Source organism: Euprymna scolopes, chromosome 1, assembly GCF_053919585.1.
Source record: "Euprymna scolopes isolate OS-2025 chromosome 1, ASM5391958v1, whole genome shotgun sequence".
Classification (NCBI taxonomy): Eukaryota; Metazoa; Mollusca; class Cephalopoda; order Sepiida; family Sepiolidae; genus Euprymna; species Euprymna scolopes.
The window spans coordinates 170,854,904-170,882,814 of NC_136482.1; the positions used below are offsets into that span (position 1 = coordinate 170,854,904).

At 31.0% G+C, this 27,911-nt stretch overlaps 1 protein-coding gene across 9 annotated transcripts in view; it reads left to right on the forward strand.

The window, feature by feature from the left end:
* Positions 1 to 27,911, forward strand: part of LOC145277398 (E3 ubiquitin-protein ligase Jade-2-like) — a 119,576-nt gene that overhangs the window by 62,550 nt on the left and 29,115 nt on the right. For 5 of the 9 annotated variants that reach the window (XM_080128813.1, XM_080128800.1, XM_080128819.1 and 2 more), the window contains exons 2-7: positions 12,636 to 12,687; positions 19,658 to 19,720; positions 21,240 to 21,307; positions 23,252 to 23,409; positions 23,700 to 23,738; positions 25,953 to 26,122. In XM_080128813.1, coding sequence (XP_079984939.1) covers positions 12,642 to 12,687; positions 19,658 to 19,720; positions 21,240 to 21,307; positions 23,252 to 23,409; positions 23,700 to 23,738; positions 25,953 to 26,122 — 544 coding nt within the window. In that variant the 5' untranslated portion in view covers positions 12,636 to 12,641. Of the gene's footprint in view, positions 1 to 12,635; positions 12,688 to 19,633; positions 19,721 to 21,239; positions 21,308 to 23,251; positions 23,410 to 23,699; positions 23,739 to 25,952; positions 26,123 to 27,911 lie in introns of all 9 variants that reach the window. The other 4 variants (XM_080128797.1, XM_080128794.1, XM_080128795.1 and 1 more) reach the window with 1 other exon arrangement.

A 27,911-nucleotide genomic window follows, 5' to 3' on the forward strand; every position in this document is an offset into this window, starting at 1 on the left:
TCTGCATTTATCAATTATGTCAAGGTAGTGACCGAAACACTTGCATATTACGAAAAGATTACAATATCACGTGCATCAAGTCAATTGTTTTACGGTTGGATGTGTAGAATAACTCTTTGTTTTCAGATTCTTTTTACTGGATGGGTGGATGGTCCTGTTCGATTCCTTGGAATCCAGTTCATATCCAATTTCCTATTTGAAGAATTGGTTGGTGGTAGTCAAAGATCAAAGCATCATTTCAGACTTGGCTTTGAAAGAAACTTTCCTTTAAGACTAAAGCTGAGACATGCACCGTGAACGTCTTTTCGTTCTTTACAAACTTACTTTACTGTCTTTGCATGTGAGTTGTGTAACAGTATTGCAATATCTTCTGTCTTTCCTCTTTGAATTAGAGAAAGACTCTGGGTATGCAAAAAAGCTTGTATCCAGTGTCCATATGAGAGGAACCTGGATATGTCTAATTGGGCAAGTCATTGACATACTGGGAGACTAGCTTTCCTAGAGTCAAACTTTGAAAGAGGAGTCTGTGTAGGTTCTGCCGATCAAGAATGTCTTCTTAGGCCATATTTTCAGTCCTTCAGTTGAGGACTGCCATAAACTGAGAGGTGAATGACAGTTTTATTTAAATAATTTCATTAGATTTTTTTTTAATTATGGTACACCCCCTCCCCTCCTCAAATAAAATACAAATGAGAAACAAGATAACATGAATAAATTTAAACTTGTGCGTTTGTACAATATAATTTTCGATGCTTTGGATAGTATTTTTGTTTTCGCTTTTGGAGAACTCTAGAGTGTAACATAGCACGGACAGCTATATTCAAATCCCGAGTCGTGTGCAAAATGACTTCATAGTAAGAAGAAAAAAAGACTAAAAAAAAGAGGACTTTCTTTTTTTTTTTTTTTTTTTTTTTAAACAAAGGAGTCACCACTTATCAAGACTCGGGGGCCACTCGAGGATGAGGGTTAATAAGCGTACAGTGGTCAATGGGACAATGTCATAATAATTGTTAGGAGTGGAAATTTGGTAAATTGGTTTAAGGGGAACGGCTCATAAAGAACTTGTTTATGTTGGACTTGAAGACTACCATATTATAGTCAGCTGGAAAGCACACAAAAGGAAGAGAGTTCCAGATGTGCTGTTCTAAGAAAGAAACTTTGTTCATGGAATCTACGATTAGGTTTAGGTACAGATAAAGAGTGGGGGAAATTATTGATAGTGTTTTCAGTTAGACGAGTGTTTCTCATGAAAGTTTGGCAAGGGGGGACCATAGATTGGAGCTCAGACGAGCACTTGCCATGAAAATAACGATACAGCAGAGACAGGCTCGCAACGTCTTTTCTGTGAGAAAAGGGATTCCCCCACTAGGCTACAAACTCTGTTTTGAACTCTGTCAAGGCAGGATAAGTCCTTTCTAGCAGCTCCTCCCCATATGTAGCAGCAGTACTCAATCCTTGGACATACCTGACTCTTATATAGGTAGAGAATTGCATCAGCAGTGAAATATCTACTGGATCGATAGAAGGATCCCACCATTTTCCCAGCGACCTTGGCAACAGATTTGATGTACGTGTTCCATTTCAGATCAGAAGTAACGGTCAAGCCCAGGAACTTGTCAAAACATGGAGCCTCCTCAAGATGAGAGCTATCCATTACAATTGATGTAAGATGGGGATCAGAACGTTGATGATGTAAAGACAAGTTTGGTTTTAGATGCATTAAAAGTAACCAGACCGCATGCTCAAGATCAGAGGAGAGAGAATCAGAGAGAACTTGGTCATTAATGGTCTTTGATGTACTGCCATAGATGGTGGTGTCATCAGCATAAATGTCTACGAATCATATAAGGATGTGATTTGGAAGATCATTGATGTAGATTAGGAAGAGAGTTGGGCCCAGGATAGACCCCTGAGGGACTCCAGCACGTAAGAGATGGCACAGCCATAACGAAAAATCATGTGTGGCGGGAGAAAGGAAATGTCATTGTTACAAAAATAGGAGTCGAGATTTGTCTTATGTTCCTTGCAACGTAAAATGTGTAGGTTCCATGTGTAAACATGTATACTACTGTACAAGAATAGGGGGAGACAGATCAAAAAGACCCTATCCGAAAATAAAGTTTTGCATTTTCATTTTTTTTTTTTTTTTTTTTTTTTTTTTTTTTACAAAGGTAATACAGTTTCTTTTTTCTAAAGAAAGAATTATATCGTTGAAGAGAAAAATTTAAATTTTGCTTACATCTAAATTTTGTCAAAATAAACGGCACTTATTTACATAATTGATCTTTTAGATCAACACATTTCAGGTGAAAACATTATTACGTACTTGCGTGTCATGTCAAAATTAGTATAGATTTAAAAAATTATGAAAAAAATGATCCTATAAAAAAAACATAATTACGAGTAAAAATAGAATTTATTGAATTAGCGAGTTTTATCGTATTGTCTTTTAATGTGATATAGTTGTGCTATCGATTTGGTGTGACAAACTGATTTATCTCCCTTGACTTGAATTAAGAGTTCACCATTTTTAAGCAGAATGCAATTGTAGATAATTTTTTTGTTAAAAATGCATTTAACACATTTTCTGCTGGATCATTTTTTTTGTAATTTTTGGAAATTATACAAATTTCTTCATGGCACATATGTAATAATAATCAATGTAAACAAAAAAACTCCAATTAATACAAAGAAAATAGTGAGATTTTCACTACATTTACTTATTTTTTTTACAGTTTACACTTGGTTGATTTGCATAATTTAACGAGATATGGAATAATTGTCACAAGAGAATGAATGGCTTCCTGAAACAAATCGGACAGGGTCGGGGAGAAGACTAAAATTTAAATTGTTATACTCTCCAACTATAATTTACAAAATTAAATTATCCAGAATGCATTTCCGTTTCTTTGTAAAGAAAGCAGTCATTTTAATTTTTTTGTTAATAGTTGAAAAACAAAAAAATATTTCTTTGTGGTCTTCTAAACTTGAAAGGAATTTGGATGCATTTAAACTGTTGAGTAGAAAGTCATTTCTGGCATCAAAATATTTATCAAATCCTTATTAAAAGGTTTAAAGTTTTTGAAGCTACACCCAATCATTTTATAAATAGATTATAACAATATTACTATAATAAACTGAATTATGATTTAATAATTAAATTTAACTTTCAAAACCCTATTCTCTCTCTCCCTCATACATATATAAAATCTACTTATATATAAAAGACACTGTGCGTGTGTTCGCTATGGATTTTGAAACGGCTGGGCTGATTTTTTTTTTTTTTTTTTTTTTTTTCATACAAATGTACTTTATGTGTCTGGGAGTGTTGTTAGATAGGTTTTGTTTGTTGTTGAATGCTGCTGATAAGTATCTAAAATCTGATTAAAGAAGAAAGAGTCTGATTTTGATTAAAGTTAACACCCTGAGTCGGCGTAAGAATACAAGCACATTTGGAAAGTTTTATCACTGCACGAACAGAAGGGATCGGCATATAAAATCAGTAGTAGCTTCTGTGATAAAACATGCATGTTCGAAATGAATGTTTCTGTTCAGAACACAATTGGACCATGATACTTGACTTTTGTATTTTAAACTTTAATTCCAGCTATTATATAAAATAATTTTATAAAATTGATAGGATGTGTAGACTACAATATATTGTGGACCAAGTCACTGCAGGGCGGCATGTGAAGCTTCCTTCCAGTGCACCATGGTGGGTTCCTGACTACAGAAGGCAATCAATTGATTTGATTAAAAATGGGCGATTTCACTAATTTCAATGACAATAAAAGTATTGGAAGTGTGAAACATACTTTGATCCTTGTTTAATCCAGGGCAAAGTCAAGTCTCCCTGCTAGTATAATGAAGAAATAAAAATGGTCAAACAAAAAAGGAAGTGAAAATGACTTTTGAACACAGCTAGTTTAGGACTTTTGATTTGATTCATTTTTATTTTTTACCATTTTAGCTGAAACAATTTAGAAAGATTTTCAATGAATTTATAAAGGTATAAGTTCCATTTATGAAACCACTAAATGAAATACACTTCTAAGATACTAAGAGTACTGTTGCCACATCTGGGGTGGAGCTCTTAAGAGTACTCTTTCCTGCCTTGATAGGGTACAAAACCATTTTTGAAATTTAGTAGGTAAGACACCCCACTCCTCTTTTTCACAGAAGAGACATTGCCAGTCTGTCTCTGCTTTATCATTATTTTGATGGTAGGTGCTCAACTGAGCTCCAATCTATAGTCCCTCACTGTAAAACATTCACAACATACTTGTCTTGCTACAATGATCAATTCTTCCCTTATTCTCTATCTATGCCTATCTGACGAAAATACCATGAGCGGAGTTTCTTTCCTAGAACTATCCGTCTTTGAGGCTGCGTCCTGCCTTACTATATAACATGGTTATTTTCAAATTTAATGTGAATAAGTTCTTGTTGAGTCGTCCTCTAAAATAATCATGCCCTTTTCAAGCGACACGATTACTGACTATCTACCTAACACTTAACCCTTATCCTAGAGTGACTGCTTGGCTTTGATAAGTGATGACACTTCCCCTCCTCTGCCCAAGTAAAAGAAAAAAAATGTTTATCATCACTATTGGCCTATGAACTCTGATTTTCAAAACTTAAAATCATTTTCATTACTGCAATCCAATAAATACAGCTCCTTATCGGATTTGTATGGTTTATCATGAAAACAATTTGGACCAAAATTTGGAGAGGTCTGGCTCATTTTTAGTTATTATTTAGAATTAAACCTATTTTAAAAAATACGGAAAAATCTTTTAAGAAAAATTTTTTTGACGTACGTACTCTTCATGGAATGAAGATCTCGTATTTAAGAAATCATGTAAATTGATCAAGTATTTTTTAAAACTTTTTTTTTATGACCAAGATGTTGTTTTAAATAAGAGGGAGACAACTCCATTCAAACTACCAAGATCAAAATCAGCTTTGTAATGGCTACAACTTTCTATATAAAAAGCTACTAGATCAATTTACGTGATTTTTGGAAGATGACATTTTTGTTCTGTGACGGATATATATAAGTATTTTTCTACAACTTAGTTTTTTAATATAGGTTTAATCTTAAACAATATCCTTTTTTGTTTAAATTTTTAAAAAAATTTAAATTCAATTTAATTTAACAAAAAAGTGATATATAATGAAACATGTTCCAAACGAAATATATGAAGTGGTGATCACCATTAAACACAAGCATCACTTAAATTTTTTTTTTTTTTTTTTCCGATTTGGACATGTTTTATCATGTATCACTTGATAATAGCATAAGTTTTTATGCTTTTGTTTGTTTTTGTGGAATTTTTCATAGCATATCCCAAGTTACCCAGTAGCAAATCTTGGGAACATATTAGAACAGTAAGAATTATGACAGCAATTCCTACAGCTATGTGCCTAGTAAACAGAGCTATTAAATCTGACATAGTAATACGAGACAAGGTTGAAGCAGCAACCTCAGAAGCTGAGTTAAAAAGGGAAGAGATAACAAAATGTCAAAGTTTTATGTACAACATGAAAAGGAACTGAAATCTTAGGAATATCTCCATCATTTCACTAATAATTATATAGGAGCAAACATATTCATGAAAAAAAAAAAAGAGAAAAATGATCAAGTGGATATGTAAAATAAAGTCTGACCAAATCTAAAACATTTGTTCAGACACTCTCTACTTGAGAAACTGACCATTCCAAAACTTGATGGCCTAGTAAGGGTAAACCGGTTTTGTTGGTTAGAGCATGTTGAAAGATGCAAGACCTAAAACTGGACAGCAAAAAGAAAACCAAGCTCCCGACAAAGCTTTGGAAAGGAACCATCAGACAAGATCGTAAACAAAAGGACACGGTCAATCCTCACAATTATGATTACTGGAGATTAGCATAAGGACAACCAGAAAATGTCAAACCTCTTGTCGGAGGGAACGTAGACAATAAACTTGGATAGTGTGTGAGTGATTTAAATTTACAAAATTTTTCTTTTTATGTTAAAGTTGTCAAATTTTAATCAACTCTGCAATATCTGAAATTGAAAAGGGTTTACTGCGATCACTGCTTGTAACTGACCTAAATACGAGAAACTAATTTGCTCAGCCGTCATTAATTTTTGGAACATGCTCTATAAGTGTACCTCAGTGTTGACTGGTATTTCGATCACTGTATTATCTGACTGGTGGCCCATCATGTAGACAGCTTGAAGCTTGTCTAGCATGCAACATTGATTTGTTTTTCCTCTTTGCGTCATCTTTTTCGATTACAATTGATTGTATACGTTATTAAAGAACAACAAAGAATGAGTCGACTATACAATATACATGGAGGAATGAGGACACAATTATGAAAATGATCACTCGCTCTCTTTTGCTTATTTATTAAATAAAATTACTAAATTTAAATTTCTAACAAATTACCTAACAATTTAATAAACAAAAATCTAAAAATATATTTACTTATAAAAAAGTTTTTTTTTTTTTTTTCAGTTAAAAAAAATAAATAAATAAAAAGTTTGCTTATTTCACTGCAAAATTATAAAGATGAGACAAAGATGGAAGTTTTTATTTATTTTTTTTGTGTTCTTTGTATACTTTAATTTATAAAACTCACTATGTATGTCTGTCTGTCTCCATATTTTGAAACTCTATCTCTTCTAAAACTAAGTCCCACAGCGGCGATAGGGATCTCAAATGATTGAATTTTTTATGGACCGTTCATTTATGGGTCTTTAGCCGGTTAAAATAGTTTTTAACGGGTCAGAAAAGGGTAAAAATTGAAAAAAAAATCGTTATACATTTTGTACATTCATCTTAGTTTATTTTTAATCAGTTCATATGTGTGTTACGTTGGTACAGTGGTAACGTCACCAGTTTTGAATTCTAGTTTTGCATTCAGTTTCGATTCTAGCTGATGGCGCTCAAATACATTTTTTAATTTTGAAATCACGACTCTATAATAATATATATGAAATCTGGATAAATTAAAATATCATATTGCAGCATATTTTACGTATTTTACGACTGAGTAAAGCTTACCCCCCTCTCTCCAGTAAAAAAAAAAAAAAAAAAAATGGCATGTAAAACAATCTCCATTTTTACTCATAACAAAAGTTAAATAAAATGTGTTTACGTCTTCCTACAACCAAGTGCGAGAATCCTATTAACAACTGTTAACGTATTGTCTGAACATTATTAACGTTGTTCCTATTTACTTGCCTCCCCATGAGGGCAGAGTTAGACGCAAGGTCGGTTTTTAATGTGGAAAAAATCCAGCTCCTCCAAAAAGGGTCAATGTGGATGGAAACAAAAATAAAGATATAATATGCATTAATATTATCTTTTAATTAATGCATATTTCTTATTTATTATAAACAGAAATACCCTAGGTTTTAAACGTAACGTTAAATTTCGTAAAAAAAAAAAAGATGAAGTAAAAAAAAAAAAAAAAAAAAAAAAACGAAGGAACTGAGACATTTGCATGCGAGTATTACGTTTTTTTTTTTTCTAAACGGTTCACTTCCTGTAAGTAGAAAAAAAAAGCTGAGATCGAAACCAAAACTTAAAGTGAGTCAAGTACGGTAACCATTAGGCAAGCTTTACACAACAGTATTTACAAAATGTATTTAAGCCTTATTCTTTACATAAAGAATCTGTCATGTGAACCATTCACGCATGTGCATTTGTGAAACAGTTAACAAATAGATAAAAAAAAATTCTCCCCCCCCCCCCCCCGTACCAATTTTCCAATTTTGACCCCGTAGCCCCCCCCCCCCATGAAAACCGATTAAAATGTTTCCCACACGTCTGAATAACCTATACATGAAATTTCAAGTTTGTAGATTAAAAGGTTGAGAGTGTCCTTACACACATTCCCGCTTATATCTATTGTGAGATTTCTTTCACAAGGTTTTTGCCCCTGGCAGAATGGAAGAAAACCAAACAGAAATTACAACAAGCTCACCTTAAGACTTCAACGTAAATTTTATTCAAAGTAAAAAAGGTCCATGTTACAAAAGATGCGTCATCTTCAGCTATCTGCCACTATGGGCTGGTAACATTCTCGACAGGAATAATAGTTCGCCTTTGATAAAGGCTGGGTAGAATTCCCGCTGATGAAGAGTACACAGGTTGGAGATGTAGAGGTGTCTTCCAAGATGAATGCTGCTAGCTGGGCATACACGAGGAGTCCTTCGCTGTTAGTCCAATGGTGAACAAGGCAGGTAAAACTGTAGACCTTAATTTCTTCCTGACAGACATCAAATTGTAGCACTAGCATGCAAATATAATTCACCCTACTTAAGGGCATTTGTATCTGCTCCACGTTTGGGCATTAAAACGTCTCGAAGCAGCAAAGTATTTTGGCTACCTTGATTCGAGTGAGAAATCCACGTATGTCCAACACTGCGTCTTTTTAGATTCTGATCTGGAAAGGGAATTTGGCGCTGAGAACATATTCGGCAGTTAGTTATAACATGAAATTTGATTGGTTAAAATAAATCTGTGGGTGGAGAAACCGTTCAATAAAAAGCTTGCTTATTTCTGCAGAATTTCTTACACTATGCATATAAAAGGCAAAATGTGTGTTGGTGTGTGTGCATTTTTGTGTATGTCCACCAAAGGCTTTTTTCGCCGGGCTTCTCGGTCGTCTCACTCCTTAAAACTTTTTATATGCTGTCTAAATCATAACATCTATGACTTAAGAACGAGGGTTGTGGCTATCTTTAATTTGCTCGACTTTTACGCACTATTTTTGAGATATTTTTCGTTACGCTTTTCAGTATGAAAAAAATAGCGAATGGTGGGTCGGGGGAAACAGAAACTGGCTGGCAGCGCAAAACTAGGTCAAACATCACATGACTTAACTTTCTTGCACCTGTCAATTTCACTTTCTTTATATACGTTAACTTAGGACACTTATCACTTCTCCCCTCGTGGCCGAGATGGTTAGGTGTCATTTTTTTTTTTTTTTTTTTTTCGTTTCATTTCCACCTTCGTGTCAAGGCTTCGGGGTTCAAGCCTACCTTCCTACTAAAACTTTTTTTTTTTTTTTTTTTTTAACAGGGTTGTTTTGACCCCCCCCCCAAAAAAAAAAAAAAAAAAAAACGCATATACCTCCAAACACCCGGGCAAATAAAACATCTGAAAATTAATGCTTTGTAATATAAAGATAAGTAAAGATAGAAACTGTTCAAATGTTAATTAAAAAGTGAAAATATTAATTTTTGTCCTAAAATTTGAAAAATATTGGATAAAAACTTTTTATGCTAAAGTCATTAGAAATACTGACAAATAAACATGAGAATTTTTGTGCGTCGTCGGTGCACACACAAAAAAAAATCTGTAAACACACATTTGTCAACTAACTTATGGACAAAGTATTCATTTTATTTTTATTATTTAGAAAACTAGTTTTTAATTATGGACAGGAAAAGAATATTTAAAAAGAAAAAAGAAAATTTGAAAAAGAATAACCAACAATGAACATTGTTGTTCTTTGTTTTCGAGTCGCAAATAAAACATCTGAAAGTTAACGTTTTGTAAAACAAAGATAAGTAAAGATAGAAACTGTTCAAACGCTATTTAAAAGCGAAAATATTAATTTCTTTTGTCCTAAAATTTGAAAAGAATTAGAGAAAAACTTTTTATGCTAGAGTCGTTAGAAATACTGGCAAGCGCTTATAAACATGAGAATTTTTATGCTTTGTTGCGCACACACACACAAAAAAAACGTGTTCGTCAACTAACGTACAAAGTATTCATTTTATTTTTATTATTTATAAAACAAAAGTTTTTAATCATGGAAAGCAAAAGAATATTTTTTAAAAAATAAATTATTTTAAAAAGAATGACCGACAAATACCACACTTTTAAATTAGTTAAAACACACAAACAACTCATTCAGTTAAGTAAAAGAATAACTCTTATTGGGTTTGTTTTATAATCCACAGAGGTATGAAAAAGTGGCCAAAACACAAATATATAATAAATAAATGTTACCAAAGGCAAGTACTCTTCTACCTACCTCGATAAATGTTTGGTGTTTGTAAATCTTTTTTCTGTTCCAAAAACAAGTAGTGTTGAGCGTTACATGAGAACAAGAAAAAAATGGCAGTGATGTCTCTTGAAGTTTCGACAATGACTTAAAAATAAAAAATTATACAAAATAGTGGTAGAAACTCACCTGATAATTGTCACAGTAACTTGAAGCTATTAAAATGAAATTTAGTTATCCTAATTAGTTTAATGAACTTGAAAACATAATTGTAATCTGTACAAAATTTCCTTCCATTTGATATACTGCAAGCCATATTTTGTTAATAATTTCTTTCAATTGTGTCATGGTGGCAATCTTGGATTTCCTGGTTGACATCTTGGATTTTTCATGGTGTAATGATGACAAATGATAAAGTCCATCAGAATAACATTTCGCATGATGATAAAGTCTTACCTCACATTTTTTAAACTTTTTTTATGATGCTTCTACTTGAAGTTGTTAAAATTAAATTTAATTATGCTAATTAGTTTAATGTACTTGAAAACAATTCTGATCTGTACAAATTTTCCTTGAATTTGATATAATACAAGTCATATTGTTTATAATTTCTTTGAATCATGTCATGGTGGCATCTTGGATTTTTCATGATGTTATAATGGGAAATGAAAATGTCCATGAGAATAATATTTCCTATGATGATAAAGCCTTACTTACCATTTTTCTTAGCTGTTTTTATGATTTTTCTACTTAAAGCTGTTAAAATAAAACTGAAATATGCTAATTAGTTCATGTTACCAAGTGAGATGGTCGTAAATAATGCTAACTGAACCTTCATGGTATTATGATATGTTCAAAATTTCATAATATCTTAAGATCTGAAGATACAACTTTTTAAAGATGGGTTAGTCTGTAATTTGTGCAAATTTCCTACCATTTTCAGCCACAAGCTGATATGCATTTGAATAGGACTGATTAAGGCAAAATGTACGGTGAACTACAGTTTTTTCATACTTTGAATGGTCATAACTCCAGTTCTAATGGACTTATTTATAAAAACTGAAGATATTATTTCTTTGTTTTTTATGCTCTTTTCAATAATGCTTGATTTGAATTTATTCAATCCAAAGAAAAAGATGATGTGGTATTGCTAATACATACATATATTTAAACAGACAGGTGATATTTATATTATAGATGACAATCTCAACCAAATGAAAAATCTCAATATTCAAGATAGAGCATTAGCATGAGAACAATTGGATTTAAATTATGTGAAGTAAATTTTACAGCAATTTATTATTTTTAAGGTCAATTGACAATAAAACTTTTTCTCTGTATTATTCTTCAAGCCTGGACCTCTTTTAGAATATCCTTTCAACCTTTTGACATTTTGTCAAATTTTCATGCATTTATGATTTCTCTAAAAATTTTAGTATTCAATTAATGTGCAAAATTTATAGATAAAATTTATATATAGACAAAATTTATAGATAAGTTTCATTTTTGCTAAATACATTTCCTGAGGATATGAACCATTCATTGAAACTCCATGGAATGAGGAAAAAATTTTATTTTCTTTGTACTTGTTGAAAAATAAGTTGCTGTAAAATTTAATTTACAGAATTGAAATCCAAATTTATACGCACACACACACACACACACACACACACACACACACACACACACACACACACACACACACACACACACACATTTTATTTAAATATTTTTATATGCATAAAATATATCCATGGACATGTTTCTGGGTATCATCTGTAATCATCAGCATGGATCAACTATCAACAAGGATCGAACTCACAACTGCATTCAGTAGTTTAGCGTCTCACCAATGAGCCACAAAGCTTTGTCAGATTTCATATATGGTCTGTATGACTTTTAAATGTAATATCAGTTATTTTTTAGTGATCTATAAGCAGTTTTGAACTGGTTGCTTATTTTTGTATTAAATTATATATATTTATTTATAGAGAAAGGTAGTTTGCTTGAAGCATTGCTGGTAAATAGATATTAAATAGTGTAAGAAGGCTATAGCAATCCAGGGAACTGGCTATTGGTGTGATGTATGAACAAAAATGGACAAATGAAAGACGGTCTTGTTTTTCAAAACAATAACAATACAAATCAATAAATATGAACTTATTGTTACAGTTTCATCAAACAGTTCATATTTACTGATTTGAATTGTGATTATCTTGAAAAATAAATGGATATACACAGTTAAATAAAATAACAAAATAAATAAAAATCTTTTGTCCATTTTTGTTCAGATGTCACACCAATACAACAGCTGGTTCCCTGGATTGCTATAGCCTTCTTATACTCTTTCATATCTATATTGATTTATAAATTATATTTATTTATAAATTAATATATCTAATAATTTCTTTTATTGTAATAATAGTGCAATGATTATGATTACACAATTTAATTTGCATTTTTCCGTGTTTTTTTTTTTTTTTTTTTTTTTTTAAGCTGGTTTGTATTAAGATTTAGTTCTAAGAAATAAGTTTTTTTTTTTTTTTTTTTTTCATTTTTTTTTTTTATTGGGAAAATGCTTTTCTTTTTAATTTCTTCATTTTTAAAATTTATTTTATTTTCAGTGAACCATGTCAGTTCGTAGCAAGAAATCCTTAGTAAGAGAACAAAGCCCAGGTGAGTGTTTCAAACTCTTGTTTTTTCTTTATCATTGTTAACTTAGATGTGTTGAAAGTATATCTGGAATGAGACGCTATGAGATTTTTTTTTAACAACATTATTATCATATTATAAAATATGATTGATTGCTCAGGTTTTCTTAAATGACCAAATCCTTTAACATCTAATTTAAATTAAGATGGAAGAAAGACTCCATCAACTTAAATAAGTTACCAACAAATATTGCAAAAGACTGGAAAATTAGTACTGTTATGAATTGTTAGAAGAATAAAAATGAACCACTAGATAAGAGGTATTGGCGCAGTAACTAAGTTTGGGGCAAGGGCATTTTACTTTTTTCTACCTACCTGGAGGAGTTTTTTGTGTTTTAAACTATTATAAAGCGTTTATTCGGTTCGAAAAACTAGTGTTATGTAAGAACAAGAAAAAATGGCTTACATGTGCCTGTCAAATTACTGAAGTCTTGATAATGGCTGAAAAATAGAAAATTAAACAAAATACTGATAGAAACCTACCCAATAAATGTTACCTTGACATTTATTGGGTGGATTTCTACCAGTTTGTTTGTTATATGACCACTTTTTCGTTCTGTTTATTGTAAAAAAAAAAAAAAAACTAAAAAAAAAAAAAAAAAAAAAAAAAAAAAGAAGTCCCTGGTGCTATATTTTATCCTGCGAAAAAATGAAAGGGAAATGCTCAGAAAGACCTGTATTTTTCTTCTGTGGACCTGGTGAAACCTTTTGACAGTGCCAGAAGAGATTGTTTGATGGACTTTGCATGAACTAGAGGCCAATGAGTGGTTGGTGAAGGTTGTTTAAGCAATGTTCATAAATGTTCAAAGTCATGTTAGAATTAACAGCACATTTCGCGACAGCGTTAATGTGCAAGAAGTGTAAGACACTGGAGAGGGATGAAAACTCAGATGTGGTGGAAGTATATCTGGATTGAGACACTATTGATATTTTTGGAAAGTTTCGTTAACTTGGTGATACCTTTTAGAGCAGCCATTCTCAACCTTTCCTCCATCATTGACCTCCTCGGCTTTATGTATTTCTCCATTTACCCCCTATTCCCATTCAAAAAAAACCAAAAAAAAAAAACCATAGTCATCATAAAGTGACAGAAAAGCAAAAAAATCATAAACGTTTTTTTTTTTTTCTTGTTTAGGATTTTAAGTTTTGTATAAAACTAGTATTATACATTCTTATCACAAAAAATAAAGATACTCAAACTTTTTCTAAATAGAAAATTATGAAGTTAATTTCTATGTACGTTTCTTAAACATGACACTATCCGAAAAGACATAATTCTTTTTAAATTATCAGGTACTTCAATTATTTACCTCCAACTATATTTTTTACCCCCTAGGGGTAAATTTAGCCCTGGTTGAGAATCTCTGCACTAGAACAAGGTTGGGCATGAAATCAGTTTAATAGTGCATTGGTTAGGGAATCCAGCTCCCCTGAAGAGGCACGCTGGAAGTTTATGAAAATAGTTGTAACCACACTTGTTGGCATTAAGTTAATTTCTATGTACGTTTCTTAGACATGACACAATCTGAAAAGAAATAACTATTTTTAAATTATCAGATACTTCAATCATTTACCCCAACTATATAACCCCCCCCCCCCAATAAATGTTATCAAAGGCAAGATAGATTACTCTTCTACCTACCTATAGGAGCCCAAAACAAATGTTGAGGGGTCAAAATTGGGGTCAAAGTAAAAAAAAAAAAAATTTAACCTCCGTGATCCTTATGAACTTTTCTCTATATTAGTTAAGGAAGCCTATTATATAGAAAGGCATTACCGTACATATTCAAACTTTTTAATATATACATATGCACATAAAGTTATGAACAGTACATAGGGCCCGAGCAAAGGGGGGCTGAACTGCTAAATAACAAATAAATGTTATAAAAAGCAAGAAAAATTACTCTTCTACTCCCAAGGGGTAAATTTACATCTGGTTGAGAATCTCTACCTTAGAGCATAGGTAGAGTAAGTGCTAGTGTAATTGTAAGAGTTATAATTGGATGAAGTAAGTTCATGGAACTTCTGTTAATACTAATTAGCAGAGCGTTATCACCGTCGGCCAAGGGAAGAGTCTATCAGGCACAGTGAAGATTGAGGCCAAGCAGAAGAAATGATATTAGAATTATAGAATGAAAATGTGATTCTTAACAATAGGCTTGTTTCTGATGACCTTAAAGGAAGATTAAATCTAGATTGTACATAGGGAGATGCTAGCAGCTTTGCATGATGAGAGAAAATTAATTTGATAAACCCTAACCTTGTTCTAAAGATTTAAATAGAACAAAAATGGAAAGCCGTTAATACCAAGTTTTACAAAGTAAAATGATTACAAAAATCTAAAAGTCCTATCTCTATAAAAATTTAAATATAAAGTAAAATGATTATTTTTAGGAACCTTTTTGTTTTTATGCTGCGTTAATATGGATCTTTATTTGCTATATATAATCAAATTAAAGAAGTACAAAAAAAAGAAAAATTGACTAAAAATATAAAACCATTTTCTTTCTAAAAATTATGGTTCACCTAAATCTAACTTGTACTTGTGATGGCATTCACTCGGAGGGTGTTGAGTTGGTTCCAAGTAAATTCACCGCATCACGAGTCAAGGCAGTCCATCCAGGTTTGTCTGCTGCTGACGCTTCAGCATACTTCAGCCATTTGCGATTCTATCATTACATACTGAAGGCGCAAGGGCTGGTTATAGCGTCTTAGTAAGTTTCAACCATTGCCAGCTACATTGACTATCACTCTTCTTGTGCCATCCCAGTGGTGGTGCTGAACTCAAATTTAAATATGATAAGGCCTTGGGGACTTTGGGACTAAATGGGGGTGGGGGGGCTTAGTCATTTCTTTTTTTGCATGGTGCAGAACTCAAATTTACATATATTAAGGCCTAAAACTGCACCATTTCTTAATTTTCACCAGGATTTGACATTCCCTGGGGACTTTGTGGGCTAAATGGTGGGGGGTGGGCAATACTGAACTTAGTCATTTTTTTTATACCTCATTCACTGTGCACTCACGTGGGAAGGGGGGGGGACCACGCATGCTTCACTTGTTCATATTTTTGTATCATAGCTAAAAATGTTAACACAGATTTCAGAGATTTTTAATATTACTTATTCTATAATCATTAAATGTTCATATTTTCGTTAAATTTTTTCCTTTTTATCTAATTGAATAAATGCAAAAGTTTTTTTATTTTTCATATGCCACTCCTAAATTATCATCAAAACGGTTTACTGTTATTTAATAAATAACACATTTTTAAATATTCTATATATAGTATTGACGAAAGACACTAGAAATTTGAATCCTAATTTGCATAGTTAGTTTATAAATGGTATATAATAAATTTATGTTTGGTTTTAAAATTTTTATAATCTTGTTTCTGATGTATGCAATAGCATTGACAATACTTAAAGTGAGTTAATGAAGAAAGAAAGGATAAATTATGCAAACCTTTCTTTAAATAATCCTCATTAATTTTCTAGAAAGAGTGTCATGCCAACCCTGTATTAACAAGGTCATTTTAAATGAAACCAATGTCTTACAGAGCTCTATGGACAAATTTATCTTTAGTTGACCTTTGACAACTAAATATTTTCATTTACTAGCCAATTAGAAAAGTTACCAGCTAAACTCACGTCATTTTTGGAATATGACATCTTCGTTCCGTGACAATATGTACATAAAGTTTTTTCTGCATTTTTTTTTTTAAATAAGTAATTTTAAATAGGCATTGAATTTTATGCTTAGATTTGAAGGTATAAACATTCAAATTTCTTCAGATGTTTTTTAAACAGCCTTCGTTTGAAAAAAAAAAAAATGTGTTCTATTAAACTGTTATTGTTTAATAATTTGACTTTTCTCATTTTATTAAAAAAAATTAAGCTTTTCATTCAGTAGTGAGCTTCTGGAGATTGTCGGTAAAACAAAACACAATCGCCAAAAAAAGTTATCATTTTTAGTCGTCACTTTGAAAAATCACTCGCAAACACGCTTGTTTCACTCGCAATGTAAAGCCCTGTATTAACAAATAGAGATGTAGTAAATGACTGCTGTGACATCAAATTTTCAATTTCTTTTAAACAAGCTCTCTGCATCATCACTCAGTCAATTGATTCCTATCTTTAAATTTGTATCAAAATTACCAAAATAATAATATTGATATGAATAAATGTTAATGTTTATTTTATATAAATTTTATATAAATAAATATCTTTACTTTATTTGTCTTTACAAAAAAAAAAAAACGTATGAATGAAAGTACTTTTTTGTTTTAAATTTTGGTTTCAAGTGGCAAATTTTGCAAAGCAAGATAGCTCGTAAAGGCAGATAATGAATAAAATAAATGAATTTTTAATTTTTATTAAAATCTGAATGCCTCTTTTTTTTTTTCTTTTTTTTTTAGTTGGTTTAGATATGACTATTTGATAGTAATTGTACTATACTGAATTGTTTGAAAAACCATACATCATGTTTCTTTTCTGTAAAACTGTCTATTTTTAAATTAATACATATTTTAGCAGTTCACATTAATAAATAAATAAAATCGTGTATATATATGTATGCATATGAGTTTAACACTTTGAATTACATTATAGTAACAGCAATATTATAGCAATTTTATAGAATCACTCTTGACTCCAATTGGGTGTTTTATGTTTTTTTTGTGTCCTGAGAACGATTTTGGCATTGAAAAAAAAAAAAAGAAGATGTATGATTATGCCATAAGAAATCCCTTGATAACTAAACTTAACTGGAGATGGGAGTGATTCTATATTTAAAAAAAAAAAAAAAAAAAAGTCAAAGTGCCAGTACATATCAACTAAACATTCACCTTTCAAAAGTTAATTTTTAGGAGTATTTGGGTTTGCTTTGAACAAATATCACATTTAAATTTCTCCAACAAGTAGTTTTTATGATATTAAGACCTTTAGTATCCAATGTATTCTGTAAGTTTTCAGTGGTCACCATTTTATTTTTACTGCAGACAATACAAATCAAAGCAAAATAGTGAGCATGTGCATTAAGTTTTTATTGCAGACGATAGAAAACGAACAAAAAAAAAATCAATTTTGCTAAACATTCTTTGAGTATTTAATAATTGGTCCACCAACTTATTCGGATTTCGACCTTAAAATTCCGTTCGTCCGTTTGTTTCCAAAAAGCTCAACAACTACTCATTACATTTTTCTGAAATTTTGCATGAGTAGGAAATGTAATATTCTCGGATTTTTGATAAAAATTCTGGTTGCGTCAAAAGGGTCAAGATGGCCAAAAATAGCACTTTTCGGGACATAGAATCTTTTCCGACCATTAGATTTTGTTGAAAATTACTTAAAAGCAAGACCACATGAATATACATCTGGAAACGTAATATTTGACCCTGGGAACATTCCGGGGCTTGAGTCCCAGTGTGTTTTAGGGGGTGAAAAACAGTTTTTGGGGCTAATTTTTATTTTCCTTCTAAAAATTCAAGACCTCAATTGGGGACCATATAGTTTTTGGCTTGTTTTCTATTTGATAATTTAACGTCCCTTCCAGAGTTTTCGATTTAATTCTTTTGTTGTTACTTCCTTTTCATTACCCTAACCTATTTTTCGTTAGGCAAGTGAAAACAAAATGGCGACCATTGAAAATCGTTAGGAGAAAACATTGGATAATAAAGGTCTTAATATCCTAAAAACTACTTGTCAGCGACAATTCTAAATGTTATTCGTTCAAAACCACTAAAAACCAACTTTAGAAAGGGGAGTGCTTAGTTGGTACATATTAACATTTTCATTTAAAAAATACTATTGTATTACTATAATTATATTTTTTTTTATTTTTATTTAAAAAACATTTTTTTAAATCTTGTGTGTACCTGGAACACACATTTGGTAATTGTAATAGGCTTCAACTATTTTTATTTATTTATTTTTTAATTCTAGTGTTAAACTACGCAAACGCGCGTACACACACACACACACACACACACACACACACACACACACACATTTAGTTTATTTTTATTTTTTTTAATTTCCTTTTTAATTAAATTAATGAATTAAAAACAAAAGCTGTATTTACATTTAGCCAGAATTCAAGTAAGTTTTTTTTTTTTTTTAAAGAAATTTGTTTTAAAGTATTAGAAAAGATTTATTTACATTGTCACTTTGTATATTCAAACTGAGTCTGTACTTCATAAAATTGCAGATGTCATTCAAAGATATTTTATCAGAGCTAAATAAAAAAAAATTAAAAAAATAATAACAATGGTGAGCACAATTAAAGAAAATCAATGCAAATAAATTCTCATTCCATAAATTCTGCTAAGACTTTATTTTGATATAGAACTCTTTCATTCTCTTGTTCATAAGATAGCGTTCTGCAGTTATCTAGAATTCTCTCATATTAAAAAAAAAAAAAAAAATCTGTATGATGTACATATCTGTAATGAAACAAAAATATCATTCTAAAAATAATATAAATCGATCAAGTATTTTTTTATATAGGAAAATCGAATTTTATGTGTATCTAAGAAGTGACTGTCTCGTACATTATTTTGGAAGACTGAAGAGAGATAATTCATACTTGCTAGATTTATGTTGTGATGCCTACAAATTCACATGAATTGCTTAAAATGATTTTCTTTATAAAAATAAAATTATTTGGTCAATTTACATAACTTTTGGAATATATTTTAATTTCATCACAAATTTCATCACAAGATCAGATTTTTCTTTTAGATTTTTTTTAATATGGGTGAATTCTGGACAAAAACCTGTTTTTCTTTTTTTATATATACATATAATTTTAATAAAAGCATGTATATTTAAATTGTTGTGATATATGTATGATTTTGAAAATGTTTTTTATCAATGTATTTTAACAAATTGAGAAAAACATTGTTTTTACAGAAAATATATTTTTTCATCCACCAGAAACTGAATGTTTACGAGAAAAAAGGGCTCGGCTTAGCAGTGATGATGAAGAAGAACGCAGAGGTAAAAGAATGTCTTTAATGATGAGTCTATTATACGTAATTATATGTATAAGACCCATGTGTGACCATTGACATATTTCCGTATATTTCCTCGGCTAGTGTTGACTATATTAAGAAGCATGGCTGTAACTGTGTGGAACCTGGTTTAAATCGTATTGCACATATTGAGTTCAATTATACACAAATACTGTTGGGAAAGTTATAAACACACATCTATTTGTAAAGTAGCAACTTGTGTTCAATCATTTGTATTTCCCTGCCTCATCACCATACAAGGTCAAGCTTAATGTGGGGTGTGACCTTTATCAAACACTACAGAGATGCTCATGGAAGATTAACTTTTATCTCAGAATACAATTGCACATGAGAGTATCTCATTGGGCTAAACACATAATCCCATCATTTTTAAATAATTTTTTTTTTAATGGATTATCTACAATAGGCATTGTTTAGATATTGAATAACCAAAAAGGTAAGAAATTTAATTTTATAGAAGGCAGAACAATGCAAATGTGTGATGGATAGACTCAAACTGATGCAACTTAAGATATGATGGTGAAACTAGCCATGCAGTTTCACTGATCCAATTATCACATCTTCCAAATACTATGTCATTCAGAGTCGCCGCAATGTTGCATCTCTGTGCCTGTTTTACAAATATTTTCATGGAATGTGCTCTGATGAATTCATTGCACTTGTGCTCCCTCAATGTACATATCCTTGACAAACCTGCTTAGCAACAAAATCTCACCCCTTCACTGTTGAGGTCCCTAAATGCCAAAAAGCATTCTATTCTAACAGCTAGACTTTGGAATTTGCTTCCTGCTACCTGCTTCCCTGACTGTACTGATATGTAGAAGTTTAAATGTAATGTAAACCAACATCTCAATCTTTCCTAGGCATGGTTCCAATAGTAGCTTCTTACATCCAAGTGGCGATATGCCTTGTTAGGGGTGAACTTGAGTGTAAAAAAACAAATGATTTTCAATACTGTTTTTGTTTTTTAATTTTTGAGAGGATTGTTAATTTGCATTATTTCGACTACTGTTCGTATCTTGAATGTTATTAGCACGTTTCAGCTAATGTCCCTTCTGATTGTCTTTGATAGGATTCACCTGAAGAAAGTTGGAAGTTACGTTGTGCAAATAACACTCAAAATGAGACCGGAAGTCTGAATAATACAAATTAGTCCTCAATGTGTTTATACGTAGTTTGCCCTTCAACCCACATCAGCTTAATATGTTATTAGCATAAGACAGATCCAACATCCTCAATTTCCTGTATAATTGCCACTCCCTGATAATCCTACAGAGCGTGATCAAGAAATGAGGACTCTCTCCTCAAATGTATGCTAACATTTTTTTGTTTTTATAGACAGATGCAATGTATCATTGTTGCAAACCTTTTATTTATTTATTTATTTTTTTATTCAGTTTAATTTGATGGTTGTCCAAAAATTTTGTCCTTTTTAAAATAATTTTTTGTTTTCACTTACAAAAGCTTTTTGAATTTCTTTTTAGCCAGCAAATTAAGTCCTAATGGAATGCGAAGTCCAAGTTTTGGGTCAAACCATAATAAACCTGCTGAGGTAACAAAAATCTTGTTTCTATGTAAACATTGGTGCTTACCATTTTCCTTTTTCCACATAACTGGTTACATTATATTACTTAAATTATTAAAGGGGGAAGCGGTATAATGGTTGATGGTAATTGGCAAGTTGAGTCATGTAAGAGAGCATTATGTTCCTTTATGATGAAAGATTTGAGTCTACATCTCTAAGAGAAAATCGTGTTCAACTGATCTTTTCTGATGCTATTGTATTTAGGCATTAAATAACCCATAAAAGTTGATATGTAATAAAACGAAGAGAAGTAATGATTTATTACCTACTTGATTCTGGTTTTATTGGCTTGAACATGTCTTGTCAGATTTAATGCGAATAATTCTCTGCATTTTTTTATGGGCAAAAATCTATATGAAAATGTTGGTTGAGGAAACATTAACACTGGGAGAATATCCATTGTTAATATTGCTTGTAGGAAAAGATAAGATGGCGGCCATAACTTAGAAAATCCATAAGAAAATTTACAATTAGTGTGTGTGTTTTTTTTTTTTTTTGTTTTTTTTTTTTTACATTGGTTTTATTTATTGTTGCATTACTAGCCTGGGTCCCGGTGTTGCCCGGGTGTTTGGAGGTGTGTATTGAGCAAAAAAAAAAAAAAAAAAAAAATTGTAGTATGTAGGATGTTTGAACCCATACCGTGAAGAAGGAAAAGAGCATGAAAAAAAAAGTGACATCTTTGCTGTTGCGTTCGTTGCCAAACCGGAAGTGGCGAAAGTTTAAAATAAGGCTAGTCAATCAAAAAGAGGGTATGACTTTTGAAAATATCAGCAAAAAAAAAAAAAAAAAGAAAAAAAGCCCCCCCCCCTCCTTGTAGAAAAGTGCCCGACTTTCGACTGTATAATTTAAAGCTACCATTGTAACTTATTAGAATTGACAAAAAAAAATCCGTTGAAACCATTATTTTTTTATCTCCAAACTCTACAAAATCTTGTCTCAATTCTGTAGAACCGCCGACTTGTTTTTATATATATTTCAATAATAGAAAATATGAAAATAGCTTATATCATCTGTGCCCAAGTATAGAATCTCCACCATAAATCTCATCAGAATCTGACCAGTGTTTCTGGAATGCATACAACAATACATTATTTTAGCATTACTAGCAGAACTGGCTGACATTATCCTGGATGTCCATCAAGTAGATTGCGAGAAATCTATAATATAAACTGACCTGTCTGTTTAAATGTATGATTGTATGTCTGCTTAAAACTTTTGACAAAGGTGACTGATTTTCACGAGATCAGTATTATTCTGAAGCTCAACCCTTCGGACGGCAAATATTGAAAAATTAGCAAAACCTTAATTCCTTCGCTCTCAACTGAGCACTTTTCTACCGAGAGGGGGTCGATTTTTGCAGCTATTTTTGAAAGTCATCCCCTCTTTTCGATTGTCTAACCTTTAAACCTACGTCACCTTCGGTTTGGTGATAGGTGCAACAGCAAAGACGTCACTTTTTTTTGTTTTGCTTTTTTTTTTTTTTTTTTTCCACATTCTTTTCCTCCTTCGCGGTGCGGGTTCAAGACTGCCTGCCTATTACCACTTTTTTTTTTTTTTTTTTTTTTTTTTTTGTGCTATCAGCTAGAATTGAAACCAAAAGCAAAACTATAGCATTCAAAGCTGGTAACGTTACCACTGTACCAACGTGACATGCATATGAACTGATTAAAGTTAAACTAAGATAAATGTACAAAATGTATAACGATTTTTTTCAATTTTGACCCCTTCTTGTCCCCTTAAAAACTGTTTTAACCAGCTAAAGACCAATAAAATAACGGTCCATTAAAAGTCCAATTATTTGAGGCTCTTAACGTCGCTCTATGAGTTTCGGAAGAGATAGTTTGAAAATATACAGACAGATATAGTGAATTTTATAAATTAAATTTATTCTAACTTTGTTTTTTTCTCCAGTTATTCCGGAAGGACCTAATTAGTGCAATGAAGCTTGCTGATTCTGACCCTCTTCAACCGGAGGAATACTTTCAGATAGCTGATCCTTGGCGTCAAGAATGGGAAAAAGGGGTGCAGGTGCCAGTCAACCCTGGAAGCATCCCAGAAATCCATGTTCGGTAAGTTGAATATTGAATCATGATTGAGTCAAAGAACCTATAGTTAACCTCATTTTGAAATTGTCTATCTTTTTTCTCTCATTATTTTGATCAATTTTATTCTAATCAAAATTTAAAATTGCAACTTTGAAATAAAATATATTTCAAATGTAATTTCCTTGATAAGTTTTTATTCCTATACATTTTGCCTGTGTATTCATTTCAAAATGTATAAAGTTTATAACTTTTACATATTTTTATAAAATCCTTCTGTTCAGCTGAATTCATTAGAAAAATATTTTTCTTTTCAGAGTTCTCCGTGAAAAATCTAAAAATGGGGACTTTAAAACGTATGCATAAGTAATTTAAATATTTTACTTTTCCTAAATTTCCTCCTTTTTAAGTTTTTCCTTTTCCCTTCTAATTTTATATTTCAATTTTTTGATTTCTATTACAAATTTGTGCTTTTTTTAGAATTAAACCTATTTTACAAAATTAAATTGCAGAAAAATCTTTGATGTACATACCCATCACAGAACAAAGATGTTATCTTTCAAAAGTCACAAAAACTGATCAAGTATCTTTTTTTATACATAGGAAATCATTATTTTTATTTTTTTATGATTTTTAGTGATTTTAATCTGAAATTGTAGCCATTATTACAAGGCAGATTTTGATCTTGATAGTTCAAATTAAGTTGCCTCCGCTTATTTACTAAACATGGCAGATCCAAACAATACCTATTTCATCATAAAAATTGATTTTCTTAGTTAAAAAAAAATACTTGATCAATTTCTATGATTTTTGGAATATGAAATCTTTGTTCTATAATGAGTACATACATCATAAAGATTTTTTTTATTTTGAAAAATAGATTTAATTTTAAATAACACCCCAAATTTCTAATATAATTATTTTTTAAACTTGCGTTTTCCTTAGTTTTTCACTTCATAATGTTTTTTTTTTTTTTTTACTCTTGTACTCTTTGACCTTCTTCAGATGCATTTTGTTGTAGTTGGTAATATTTTAAACTCTTTTGTATCGATGAAATTTTTTTCTTTGCTAAGGATTGAAACATTGTAAACCTACAAACAACCCAGACAAGAATAATAGTTTGAAAATGTAAATGATTTTGGAGAAACTCTTTTTGTCTACAATATTTAACTCGAGTTTCTTCATTAATAAGGATAGTTTATTTTCTGTATTTGTTTAGAATTTCAAACAAACGGTATTTAAATAAACTTGTTCATCGCGAAAGTTATTAATGGATGAATATGTACTAAAAAATAATTTAAATCTGATAATTCCCTGAATATTTTATTTATTTGCAGATTATTATCCTCATCCTCATAGTTGTTTCATGACATTTTGGCCAACTTTTCCTCTGACCTTCGTCAGGTGGTTAACCGCGACAGGAAAGAAATGCTGAATCTCTTAACTCCAGTAATTACTGCCTTCCATAGTTGTTGCCGTCTCACCACGTTTTGACCCAATAATCTTCTGGCCGGCTTTGGGTAGGATTGAAACCGCTATCTTCAGACAATGCTCACCTGGAACTGTAGCGATTCAACATCTCTATCCACTACACCAGAAATAGTTTGCCGAAACGTTATGAAACTTGAACTATAAAGATGAGGATAATAGTCAGCCAATAAATAAATAAAACATACAAATTACTCAAAGAATTCCAATAACTAAACAATTCCTTGAATGTTGGTATTTTTTAACTGATGCTGCATGTCACATATCTACTCTTTGTTGTTCAGTTAGGTACTAATAATTGGGTGTGACTACACTATAATAGTGAAATTCGGAAAACGACAATCTATTTAAAAAAAAAAAATACAAAATAAACAATGGTAGCTACTGACTTTTTTTCAATTTTGACTAAAAGCAATGATATATACTTAATTGGCATGTCAAAAGTATCTAAATATTACCGCATTTAAAAAAAAAAAAACCAGGAGTTTTTGATCTTTATCATAAAAACCATTGCCATATTTCTTTGGGAATACATGATATAATAACAAGGGAAGTAACTCAGTTATGCAAAAAACAAGGCAACTAACTCGTATTCATAATTAACACGCAATTTATTACAAAATTGACAATAGTTACACACTATTTACCTTCCCTTAGAAAGAACTCACGAGGGTTATTATTTTTTTTTTTTAGCTAATTTTTGTCAAAGAAGGTTTTCTTTTAAAAAAAATTTCTACCCGTCATTTTTGTAATTTTTGGATATATTCATTACTGTAATCTGACAATAAAGTACACCATTGGTTTACCTTGAAATTCAATATTAAAAATTTTTAATTTCACTAATATAATGTAGCTGTACTGATAATTGTAAAAGTTTACCTGTATGCACCATATGAAATTTATTTATAGAATCACAAAATTTACAACAAATGAGAGCTTTTTTACTATAATTAAAAACTAGCAATAAAAAATTTCTGTTATGTGATTATAATTAGAAAGCAATTAAGCTGTTCAAAAAAGAAAAAAAAAGTCATCACGCACTGCAAGAATATATTATATTGAATGTTTGTTTTTGGTTTCAGTTTACGTAATTCTCGCAAGTTATTGCATGCTACAGCAGATGAAAGTTATCGGCAAGGCATGCATGAGTTGACGGGAATGCAGCAGCTGGCAGAACAAGTTGTACGTTATGATCTTGACGACATTGATGTATGCTGGCTCACACAAGTCAATGAAGAAAGAGAAGAAATGGGTAAGTAGTAATAATGATAAATAAAAAACATTCCTCTTTTATATTTGGCCGATCCTAGTAATTTCAAGTACAGTCTTATTATCTAACATTAGGAATTATGAAAACAAAAAAAATTGGCCGCATATTTTTCTGTTATATCTGGCAGGGTGTTCCTATAGACCAGTCGTTCCCAAGCTGCTTTTTTTTTCTTTTTTCTTTTTTTATGGTGGCATACTACTGAACAATTTGAATTTTTGCAGCGTACTTACCAGGAAGAAAAAAAAAATTTAAAAAAATGAACATTTAACAATGCTTATTAATATCTATTCTTGTGAAAAATTCAAAATATCAAAAAATCTAAACTTATACATTTCATTTCTTTCTTTTTTTTTTTTTTTTTTTTTTTTTGTACATGTACAGTTTAATGAAGACATTAAAAAATGAAAATATCAAAAAGACAAGTTTAAATTGCACGTATCCGTTATGGAACAAAGTTCTCCAGAAAAAAATTTCACTTAATTTCAAGTAGTTTTTTTTTTTTTTTTACAGCAAAAAAACAATTTGTTATGATACCGAGCAAAAGGTTTGATTTTTAGGAAGAAAAGCTAGTATTAAAGATGGGGAGGGAGTGTTGGCGCTTTACATAGACTTATCTCCCCGTGCCGTTCCTAACATCCAAACAAAAAATTTTTAAAAGTCCAAGATGTCTGCCTTCAACGTGCTGTCATAGAAACGTGTTTTTCAGCTGTAAAACAAAAACTACTCGATCAAATTAAGTCATTTTTTTTTTTTTTTTCCGGAGATCTTCAGTTCAAAACGGATACATACAATATAACTATTTTCGATATGTTCATTTTTTAATGTCTTGATTAAACTGTACAAGTGCCTTTTTTTTTTATTATTTAGATGAAAATATAATGTGTGAGTTGGTATTTAGGTAATTATTAATACAAACATCTGGATGTGACGATATCAAAGGTGTTTTCCACTTATAACCTATTCGCAGCACACCAATGTGCCACTACATTGTGGATGGAAACCACTGCTATAGACGTTGCTTTTAACTCCTAAAAGAGGATTTTAATCACCATTCTACAATCCTCTCTTTCTAACAATGACTTTAACCATTACTGATTTGTGTCTTTAACACTATTATATTTATTTTATTCATAAGTTATTATACCGATCAAAAGGTTCGATTTAAATTTACCTTCCTTAGGATTGATCTTTTTTTTTTCTTTGTTTTTTATTAAATTTCGATATGATCATTCGTATGCTAAGATGCTATAGGCGAGACTGCTTCTTCAAAGTGTATTTTTAATGCCTTCTCTCCTACACATGCACTGAAAGTCTTCAGTGCTTTTCATGTCCAAGAAATCATAGCTTTGAAACTACAATAAATTTAACATAAAAATGCAAGAAATATCAATAAAAATAAATTTTAAAAAAAATCTTTTACAGATCTTTACTATTAAATGATCCATTAATGTGTGGATGAGTTGTTAAAGAATATCTCATCTATTGACATCGTTCAGACTGTTGTCATTTTCACAGTGTTTCAGCTCTTGAACTCGCTAGCTTCCTTCTGGTGATCTTCTTGTGAGTTTAATCTCTAATGAAGGAATAAAAGAAAACATCTAAAAAGCATGGAGCAAAGTGAAACCATTAATCTATATATCTATAAAAGTGAAATTGTCTGTGCGCATGTGTACATTTCCCTACCAAACTACTCTGTCGATTTTCAGTCTACAGACTTGAGATTCAACATAAGGAGTACTGACATTTGGGAAAATGTTTTTAATCAATTTTC